Source organism: Quercus lobata, chromosome 3 (assembly GCF_001633185.2).
Source record: "Quercus lobata isolate SW786 chromosome 3, ValleyOak3.0 Primary Assembly, whole genome shotgun sequence".
NCBI lineage: Eukaryota > Viridiplantae > Streptophyta > Magnoliopsida > Fagales > Fagaceae > Quercus > Quercus lobata.
In genome coordinates, this window is record NC_044906.1 from 52,597,301 (window position 1) to 52,608,879 (window position 11,579).

The 11,579-nt window shown below is 34.9% G+C and overlaps 1 protein-coding gene across 2 annotated transcripts; it reads right to left on the bottom strand.

The window, feature by feature from the left end:
- Nucleotides 1–377: 377 nt before the first annotated feature.
- Nucleotides 378–11,278, bottom strand: LOC115979235. Of its 2 annotated transcripts, none has more exons than XM_031101215.1 (5): nucleotides 10,946–11,278; nucleotides 10,588–10,691; nucleotides 9,924–10,037; nucleotides 3,387–3,470; nucleotides 378–670 (listed from the first exon to the last, which is right to left on the bottom strand). In XM_031101215.1, the coding sequence occupies exons 1-5, from the start codon at nucleotides 11,205–11,207 to the stop codon at nucleotides 608–610; spliced, it is 627 nt and encodes a 208-aa protein (XP_030957075.1). In that variant the 5' UTR covers nucleotides 11,208–11,278; the 3' UTR covers nucleotides 378–607. The 2 variants fall into 2 exon arrangements, with proteins under 2 accessions (XP_030957075.1, XP_030957076.1); XM_031101216.1 differs by lacking the exon at nucleotides 378–670 and adding an exon at nucleotides 2,723–3,159.
- Nucleotides 11,279–11,579: the final 301 nt, after the last annotated feature.

Genomic DNA, 11,579 nt, shown 5'->3' on the forward strand with positions numbered 1-11,579 from the left:
TATAATGCAAGTGTGCAACGAGCCGATAGCGACCTTGCTTATTTAGATATTAATGTCACAGGCAGTATAATAGAACCCTCTAAGAGAATCTCCAACAAACTCTCTAAACTTAAAACTTTTTTTAATTTGGAGAGTAAACCTACAAAATGTTGCTCTAACAGATTCTCTAAGTTACTGTTTATTAGCAAAAAATTGTTTGCTAATGAACAATAACTTTTTCAGTCTGATGACCTACTATTCATTAGTAAAAGAATTAATTGGAATAAAAAATTCAACCAACTGATTAAAATATTCAATTTTAATTCAACATTCACAACAACTAACTCAACCCAAATCCTCTCTCTCTCTCTCTCTCTCTCTCTCTCTCTCAAAAGAGGAGATCCAAACATAAACATGAGCTTAAAACTAATCAAATAAATAAATAAAAGCAAAAAAAGAAGACAGAAACCAATCTAACCCATCTAGGTAGCATGTCCTTTCAGCGGTAGGGAGGGGACAAAAACGGGGTGGAATGAATGGTGAACGCCGATCTTCGTTGGCCTAAGTCCTCCGGGCGACTCTCTCTTTAGATTTTGGAACACCAATCTCTGTCTCTCAGTGATGCTCTCTATCTCTTTGATGCAGTAGAAATAAATGTGTGGTCTTTGCTTTTTGAGTGAAAATGTTTGATCTTTGGGGTTACGAATAGTGAAAATGATACAAAGTTTATTAGAAAGTGTATTTGAAAAGGTAAGTAAGCAAAATGTCAAAAACTACTATTTACTCTCCAAACAATACAAAAAATATATATATATAGTGTGTTGAAGATGCTCCACAATGCAAAATCCTCATGTCTAACCACCCACTTATTACCCAAATTCACCATCTACAATGATCAAAAATTGATGATGAATATTACTATTACTGGCTTATTGCCATTATGTTTTCTTCTGGAATATGAGAGTTGATCTTATTCTTCTTTTCTAGTCATCGTTTCAAGTGTATTGAATATAGGCAATTACAGCACGACAGCAATTACCAATTGCCATTTGCCACACAACAAAGTTTGGACATGTTACTGTTCAGTCTTAAAAGTCCTCACAATAGTTAGGTTGGAGCTGCGGACAACCACCAATAATGGGATTTTTTTTTCAAAATAACACAAATTTTAAAACAATTTTGTTAGTTAGCATCGTTTCTAAACTATTTAGCAAAGTATCATCTAGAGGCTAAGAAACTCGAGATCACTGTAGCAAATCGAGTATCACAGACTCGATTTTAACGAAAATTCACTTGGAACTCGTGTTTTAAACACTCGAGTTCCACATGAGAAAGCCAAAAAGCCCTTCTTCTTCTTCCTTTGCTCTCCTTTGAAAAAAAATCCATGACAACCAAAGAAACAACAAAAACAAACCCAAACACAAACAAGAGATCAAAGCAATAACCACACGAACCTAGTCGGCGAACCCACAAACCAACAAACCCAAGTGGCAAACCCACGATCCAAGCGGTGATACCCACGAACCCAAGCTCAGATTGAACCCACGAACGTGTATGATTCCCTCAGGCGAAGGTTGTTTTCCAGGAACTCGAGTCTCTAATACTCAAGTTCCACTGCAAATCGTCTCCTACACACTCGAGTTCCCCTTGAAATCGATTCATACAAACTCGATTTGCTATAGTAAACTCAAAGTCTAAGAGACTCGAGATGTTACTTTCATAAATAGTTTAAAAACTATGCTAACTAACAAAATTGTTTGAAAATGGGTGTTATTTTGAAAAAAAAAAAAAAAAATCCCCAATAATGAGTTGACTACATGGTATTTGAAATTTTGTTCAAATGGCATGTCGACAACATTTTCCAACGTGAATTCCTTGGTTGAAATATCAAAATTTGAAAATGGGCAGAAAAGTTAATGCATTAAATTGTTTATTTAGGGGGAAACATTATATTTTGGGGAAATTACAACTTACCCACCTTTAGTTTACTCGAAATTCAACTTGCCTATTTGTGGTTTCATTTTTGACACTTTACCTACATGTGGTTCTTTTCATTACTATTCTGTAATCTATTTCGTCATATACCGTTAATCTAACACATTTTATGCCAAAATCAAATACTCCTCTCCCCAAAACACACTCTCATGCTTGCTCACCCACTCAAAACCAAGCGTGCTACCCCTTGAGATCTTAATTTAAAAGTATGAATGGGACACAACCCAAAAAAAAAAAAAACAACGGAAACAAGATTTCTTAGGGTTTGTTTGGAATCCACTTATTTTGCTAAAACTGAAAACTTTTTGCTGAAAGTACTGTAAATAAAGGTAAAAGTTAACTGAAATAGTACAGTAGGACTCATGAATAGTACCAAAAAGTGCAGTGAGGCCCATGAATAGTAATAAAATAAGCTAAATAATAAAATAAGCTAGTTTTTTAAGCTGGAGCCAAACACACACTTAGGGTCTGTTTGGATATTGCTTAGTTTGCTGAAACTGAAAACTTATTACTGAAAGTACTATAGATAAAGGTAAAAATTAGCTGAAATAGTATAGTAGAACCCATAAATAGTACCAAGAAATGTAGTGGGGTCCATGAATAGTAACAAAAATAAGCTGAATAGAGAATAAGTCATTTCCCTTTTCTTTTCTTTTCTTTTCTTTTTTTGATAAGTAAGAATAAGTCATTTCCCTTTTAGCATTCTCACCTGGAAATATATTGTGTCAACAAACAGACAAAACCAATATCCTCTCTTTCAATGCGCCCTAACATTTCTTGCCAAACTATCCATGCCTAGAGCCTCTTACAACTATAGGCAGAAGGCAATGGAACTCTTTTACAAGCTTGGCACAGTGCTCTACTTTTTTGTTACAAATCAATAACAATTAAATCTTGAGCATATACAATAGATTAATTTTGAACTATATATATTTTATAGGTAAGAATAATTTAATTGAATAATTTTGAACTATTATTTCCTTGCCTACAATGATATCATGGGTTAATTAAAGAACATAAGCCATGCTAACATGGAAAGAGAGCAAGAGAAACTGAGGTGAATAGAATGGGACAATCATGCAGCTCTAGATGATCAGCAATCTATAAAAAATTAGAATGATAGAAACACTACAAAAAGTACTTCATCCGTTCATCTCTCCTCATGGCATTGTATACAGCTTGGACCTGGAGTACAATAATTTTCATGTTAACAAACTCCAAGACAATATATAAACCACATTAATTCACCTACTTGTCCCTTTTTATTTCCCTTTTAAGTCACCTAATTATCTTCACTCCTTGTCTGCCCCCATGAGGATTTAGTAGATTATAAAGAGGTAATAAAATTTCATTGATTTCAAGTTCGAATGTTAACATGTGTGCATATTTGAGAGAGAGAGAGAGAGAGAAACCTGCTCACTGGAAACTACTTGAACGGGTCCAATGTTCACAGATACATATTTTCCTCTTGATGACACTTTCTGCCTAACACGACCCTGTTGAAAACATGAGGAAATGTTGATTGGATTAGTATTGATACCGATATACTCCATTTTATTAATCTGTTTAGCTCTTGATAAATGTCTAGCTGTCAAAAAAATAAATCAGCAATTACACTTCAAGAATGATTAATATTATTTTGAAATGAGCATGATTTTCACAGAACAAGACATGGAACTTGTTTTCATCAGCAACTAAATTGATGCAAAAGTAAAAAGTTCATCAGGCACAAAGCTAATTTGGTTTAGTTGCCACCCTTGGGTTTGGAACCCTAAAATTATTTTTAAAAGAACATCTCTACGTCAAGAGTCAGATTTCTCATCAAGCCTAAGGGCTAAAGACCAAAGTAAGAAAACCAAAACCCCTACACATCCAATGTAATAACCATAATATTATAAACCTCATTATCTTGAGACAAAGTCAAAAGATTTTCCCAAAACGGGGTCACTACCATAGTCAACTTCTCACCCATAGATTAAGGCATGATTATAAAGAATGATTAAATGGATGTATCCTATTCTTAACTGCACCATGAAACAAACTTACTAAGGAGGTTAAAGAGAATCCATGGCAGCACAATTCCTTGGATTATTTTTTCTATTTTTGATAAGTAATAACATAATTCCTTGGATTTTAGGCTAGGTTTCTTTCTATCCTGTTTATAATGTTGGACAAACTACTTGCTATGGCATTACAAATCCAATCCTAGTTGCAAATCTTTCCCAATATAATGCACGCTCTTCTCAGTCTTCCTGCTCTGCCTTTAATAGTCTCCAACTGGAACAACATTCTTCTCGTTGGCGACTCCTGGCAGCCTTAGAGCTGTTACTCAATTTTTTTTGTACGGCCATGAAACATATTGATTGATACCCCCTCATCATAAGTTGCAGGTATTCATAGTCCACATTTGCGTTGAGCATTTCTAGTCCTATCTTCATTGACACAGTTATCAATAGATTTCAACATCCTTGCTCAATGCTCAGCAATGTCACTTGTCAAATAATAATTTTCTTGATCAAGTTTCTTAGTATGTGTTTGGATCCAGATGAACCTGCGTCTGCATTTTCAGCATTTTTTTTTTTTTTTCCTGCGTGCGTTTCAGCTTTAGGGGACAAAGTAACTGTTCACACACTGTTCACGGGACCCATAACCACTTTATTCAGAAGAAAAAAATATTAAAAATGGGTCTCAGGGCACCATTCACCCATTTAAAAATTATTTTGCTATAGTGTTTTCAATTTTCAATTTTTAACAAAATAAGCTGTATTTAAACAGACCCTTAATGTGTGACCAATAAAATGTGCTGTCTAGTTGTGTTATGGCTACGTGTTGCCCAAAATGCTTGAAGCCTATATCATTATCGTCATGGAAGCGGCAGCCTTTGGACTAAAGACTCTTTTGGCATCAATTTTCTCTTTACACATTGTAGACATAATAGATGTGGTTTTTTGGGAATGCCTTGACCATTGAGGTCAACCATCAACCCATCTGAACTAGTGAGCATGCCAACATCACTTTTTTTTTCATCTGACTCATCATTTAAAATCAATCAGGTGACATCCCATTAGCATTTCATTTTTCTATTAGCCTTCTCAAACTTCAACTCTAATAAATCAAAACCATCTAATTTGAAACTTGATTTGGTATTGACCTATTGCGTTCTCTGGCCTACAGCTGGTCTAATACAAGAAGATGCTCCTTCAAAAGGGTTTGTACTATTATATATTAACAAATCAGAACTCCTCAAATACCATTCCAAGAACCTGCCACCTTAATCATTAAATACTCCACCCAAGATTTTCTAAATTCATGGAAGCTTATAACATTTCTGATGGGGAACGTAAGTGGCAACCCACTTTGAAGACCTATGAGAGGCGAAAAGCTGGTTCTAATGCTCAAGCCTTAATTTGGGATGTTTCGGATGATGGGACGTTCTCATGGGACCTTGCTTAGTCTTATTTTATTGTTTAGTTGCTCCTGGATCAGTTTTAATTAAGTTCTATTAGAATAAGGGCAATTTGGTAATTTCCAGAAATCCGGAAAAGGGCTGTTCTTGGCCGTACCAAAGGCCCATGAGTCTTATTTTATGTTTACGTATTATTAAGTCTTTTATCTAATTTTTATTAGTATTCCTATTCATTCTAGGAATAGGTTATTTAGAATCCAAGTCCTACTAGGAAAAGGATAATTATAGCCTCTATATAAAGGCTCTTTTGTAGTCATGTTATTTCAGAATATTTTGATTAATAAAATTCAGCAGCTTATTTTAAGCTTTGTTTGTGTGATGCAAACTTCTCCGAGGTGTGATGCCAAGGAACCCTAGGTGTGATGCTTAGGAAGACCTAGGTGTGATTGCCTAGTGTTTTATTTATCTTATTTTTTGTTTACCCCCTGTTTCAGCCCCAAACAGCCATCAACATTCATTCTCTTCTAACCTAAACTCTTAAACGTCACTCCTTATTCAAGAATTCATCAAGAAACCTAGTCTAGTGTTGAATTTCTTAAACAGTCCTGCATCATTTCAACTTCTCTTTAGTGCCCACACAAAAAGTCAAGGGAAAACTGTGACAGGTAAATATCACACACAAAGCCATAACTGCAAATTTAAGTTTTCATTTCTTGTTTCTAACTTTGATCTTTCAATTTGCAGTCATATGTTAGGTATACGATAGTTAGCTGTTTGCATCAATCAAATCTTATTAGACACATCAGGCTGTAACACAACATTATCCCTTTGTGATAAGTGAGAAAAAGTTTTATTAAAATGCAAAACAAGGAAAATGCCTATCAATACACTAGCTGTGTGCTAAATGGCATCCTCAACATCCTCAAGCTACGTTACAGTAATCAAGAAAATCTAAGAAAGAGGAATAGGAATGACATGGAAGTACAGTCATCCAATCAAACAGGACACAAAAATAATAAAATAAAAATAAATCAACTTCAGCTTCTATCATGCACTGTTTCGAGTCCTCAAAAGTTCACTTATTCTGTTCATTTCAAATAGTCCACATAAGATACAACAGGTGATACAAACTCATGGGTAGAACTCACCCTTGAAAATTGGCTTGCAAGGAGAGGGTTCTCAAGAGCTTATATACGCATAGTTAAGCTTACATTTAATCAATGTAGAACACTAAGATCATAACATACCATCACGCCCGCAGCCAACATACATGATGGCTCACTCTATTGAAACTAACTTGATGGTAGCCCTTTCACTTTTTGGCTGCTCCACCCACCTATTCATTTTTTTAATCTGTGGGAGAAGGGGGTGAAACATAACACTTTCACGTTCAGAGCACTGTCTGAGTGGGGCGCTCACATTTTTTGGCTGAGCCATATCTTGCTGGGTGGGAACAAGAGAAAGAAAGAACCAGAGAAAGGGGGGGGGGGGGGGGAGAACCATGCATGGTACTTCTCAACCACTCCTTCACCTTTTCTTGGATGAAAAGTTCATCAGGTATCAACCATAGGTCTTTAGACCTTATCTCCTTGCGAAGACGAGCTATTATGACAGCTTCTAACTCACCCCCTCTAAGATTCAACCACAAAGCCATAACTCATTTGATCCCATACTTAATTAGCTACATCCGATTACTCGATACGGGAGTTGGCTCTGAAATCAAATGATACATACCCATGGGTAGAACTCACCCTTGAAAACAAACTTGCAAGAGGGTACCCAAGAGCTTATATACTCGTGGTTAAACTTTCACTTAATCTATGTGGGACACTAGGATCATAACAACGGGATAGCCCTCCAAAGTAAACCTAAAGCCCCTTTGACAAAGTCCCCATTCCAACACTCCAACAGCTCTATCTCCCTACCAAGCATCACCCATTGCACCCCAAACAAACAAAATACGAGGGACCACAACTCCTTAACAAATTCACAATGAGGCAACAGGTTGTCAACACTCTCCCATTGACCTTACTCAAGATATACAAAAGCATGGAAGTTCACGATTTGGCTGATTCAACTCAAACACATAGTCCTGATTTTGGCAATAATTGAGCCAAGCCAAATGTTTAAAAGTTTATGATTTGTTCCTTTAATTTTATTTTGAGCACAAGCCAAGCTTGAGCTATCACCAAGCTAGATTACATGTTTAGACTTGGTTCATTATTTGTAGAACAAGCTTGAGCTTGTTTGCGAGCTACTTGATTAACTTATTTTCATCATATAAAGTAAATACCATGACTAATGCCTTGTTTGGGAGTTCATAAAAGAATGGTCCAAATGGAATGGAATAGAATGAGTATATTATTAAGGAATAAAATGAAATTAAGCTATCTTGTCTAAATATTTTAAAAGAAATGAATGGAAATGAATCTTTTTAATATAACATTACTATTATACCCCTCTTTTTATAAGTATTCCCTTTCTATGTGTTAGTCATTTAATTTTCGTAAACACCTAAAACAAAATGGTTGCTTGTGCAGTTGCATAGGATATGGAAGAGTTACAAGACAAAAACTTAAATAATGTTATGATACATTTCTTTTTCTTTTGCAAAAGCCTTGTATCTCAACTGGCATCTCCTGATGTTTCCTATAGAGATGTCTCAGGTTCGAATCCGCCCTCCCCTAACTATCGAATTATGATACATTTCTTTTGCTTAGCATTATTATAAAAGTTTCAAATAGTTCTTGGCACCTCTTGATGTTTCCAATAGAGATGTCTTGGGTTCGAATCCACCCTCCCCTAACTATCGAATTATGATACATTTCTTTTGCTTAGCATTATTATAAAAGTTTCAAATAGTTCCTGAACTGATCCAAGATGTCAAAATTCATGTCATTATTATATGATTTTCTATACAAATATAAATAATTAATATGTACAAGAATGGTTGATTTCACCGAATTGTATGTATAACTAAAGCACTAGATTTCCTCTACGTCCAAATATGCACTTGAATATTGCATGAATACCCTACATACTTCAAATGATCTGTTAATTGATCAATTATGGAGTATATTCTACTTGAAATTCATGTCACAAACATAAATTTCAATGAAGCTAATTGCTCTACCCTTTTTGATCCCATGGTAATTCATTAGGTTACTTTCTTCACATCTTCCCATATTTAAGCTTTGCAATATGCATTTGAGAGAAGCACGTACAAGCTAGAATTGATTGGGTGTTAGAAAGAGTGGCTGTGCAGCGTGAGAGGGATGAGGAAAGTGACCTTGTGTTGAGAAAAAAGGGGCTGAAGGTACAGGGGTAATATAGGATTTTAACAAATTTTAATGGCCATTATGGGAACTTAGGTTCAATTTTCATTAACAAAATTCATTTCTCTCCGATTCCACCTCATCTTTGGGGAATCAAATATTGGATTTTCGAGAGAAAATGGAGGAACGGGTGTTTTCCATCCTACCCATTCCATTTTCTCCTCCTTAAAACTCCTAAACAAGTCCATTCCTAGCTATTTAAACCACCTAACAAGGGGGTCAAAAGAATATTATTTTAAAATTATATTCATTTCCCCTCTCCCAAACGGGGTTGAACTTTTTTTTTTAACTCTTCACAGATCTATACTAAAGATTAATAACTAAATTATAGTGGAGATCATATTATTTAAAATAATTACATAAATTTCATTTATGAACTTATAAAAATTAAAATCTTTAATCTTTTGTTGCTAGAATGATAATCATATATAATTTTTAGTATGAAATGGACTACTTATATTATCAAGAGATTAAAGATTTATGAACTTATTTGCAAACTTATTTTATACTTGTATACATACAAACAAACAATACACACACATATTCAACTTGAGACTCAAACTTACGGACTTGTATAGAAACACATTACTATATTTGAGATTGGCATTTGGAACAATCAAGCTTAAATAAAAAAAAAAAATAAACAAGCTTCTTTCCAAGCCATTCATAAACATCTCAGGTCATTTACAGCCCCATAATTGCTGATCCAGAATAAATTCCTCACCATTATGGCATCTATTTTGTTTTGGGTGACAACAACCATCTGCTAATACTATCAACTAGATTCTTAGAATGTGAACGAATTCAATATTCCTAAAGATTCATTTTTGCAGTAATTATTGTTCATCTGCATCTAACTGAACTTCGTCTCCAAAATATTTTATTAGCTCATAGTATAATTATTAGCACTGATGCAAAATGTAATGGCGAGAATTTGATCCCTAAGAAATTCTTGGACACATGCAAATCTAAAAAGATTCAGTCATTAAAAATCTAAAATTTTCTCTAATCTAAATCCTAAAAAAAAAAAAAAAATTGATGGACAAAAGGTAGCACAACATTTATTATAAACATAAACTAACCCTGTGAACCACAAAAATTTTTCATTCAATTAAATCACAATGAATTAAATGCTAAGATAGATCAATGCATTAACTTTTAGACATTTTGAACAAATTGATTCACACGAAAAGGCAAAGTATAACTACCTCAGGGATTGGTTGTTGAATTACAGATTCAACAGCGACAACCATAGCTTGCACAAAATCATCACCACCAGTTCCAATTGCTGTAAACCCTCTTACTGTTGGGTATGAATTCACCTGTTCAAATAACAATACCACCATTACTTTCATAAGCCTTATAGCATTGTAATCAAAATTAACCACAAGTAGACCACTCTTTCTGAACCACAAATGTAATATACTAATATACATACGCCTTACCAGAAAAATAATGTTATAGAACTGAAGCTTTGAGCCACAGTTCATTCATTTAAATAAACTTATCTATACTTTAAAAACATAAAAAGCTTTTTCCTGCAAATTTAAAACTTAAGTGGCTAGAAAACGGTGAACTCAATCATTTAACCATAGTTCTAACACTCTCCCTCATGTGTGGGCCTAAACTCCCCAAATAATTGGGGCCCAACACGTGGGATTTTTAACCTTTTAAATGGGAGGTAGAGTAAAGCTTAAGTTATTACGAAATTGTGAATTTTCTAACATAAACAATACGCAAAGGTTAGATTCTTAGACGCTTTGAGCTGGGTTCGAATTCTTTGCCAAACCACAGGGGAAAGTGAAAAAGAAATTAGAGTTATTCTACAACAGAAAAGGTGGGAATAACTTGAAGGAAAGGGGAGTTTGATACCTTCTGATCCAAAGCAAGCCATTCATTGGTTGAATCGTCAGTCACGGTGCCACCAATCACCACATTCGTGGTTTGTCCAACTCTTCCTTCTGTCTTAGACACCTCTGCTTCCAATACCAACCCAACGTTACATTTATCAAAATATATAACTAAATATAATCACTGAATTAAAGAAACACGTCACGTGTAACATATAACAGAGCAACCTTAGAAAATCAAAAGTTAAATAAAATATACGAGGTTGTTTCTATTTGGGCAATAAATAATGACCATAACATAATCCCAACAAAACAAAACAAAACAAAAAAAGAAACACAGCAGGGTTAGATAAAGAGAATGATTTAGACATTAGGCGAACCTGAAATAGCTTTGAGAACAGCTTCTTGAGGAGGGTTCTGGTCGTCAGATGAAGAAGATGGTGTTTCGTTGTGAGAGCAATTGAGTTGAGCTCGTCTCGCCGTGTGAAAATCTCGGGTCCTGAATTTGCTGCTCAACCTGAGACTGAGAGTAGGAGAAGATCCACGAGTCCTCAAGGAAGCGCATGCTGTGCTCCGATTGAGATAAACGGGTCCCCACGGTTCCGCTAAGAATACAAAACGCAAAGCGGTCCTGCACGCCATTTCTGGTTTCTTTTTTGATAGAGAGAAAAGAATGTGGCTTTTTTTTTTTGGGTTGGGCTTTATACGTATAGTTGATATCTTTCTCAAAAAAAATTTTGCCTGAAATGTCTTTTTAAAAATAAGACGGATTTTTTCTCAGTTGTATGGGCGCCCTTGCTTTGATTTCGTCATTTCGAGGTAATTGGGGTCTTAAAATAGTGAAATGTCTCAAAGGCTAGGCACCATCGAAAAACAATGTTGGCTTTGTTGTCTTTTTACATCCTAAAAAAGTGGCGATAAAGGATGGGAGCGCTCGAATCACTTTTCCTATGATCCACCGCCTACAAAGGATTTTTTTTTTTTTTTTTTTAAATAATAGAATAGAAAACATTT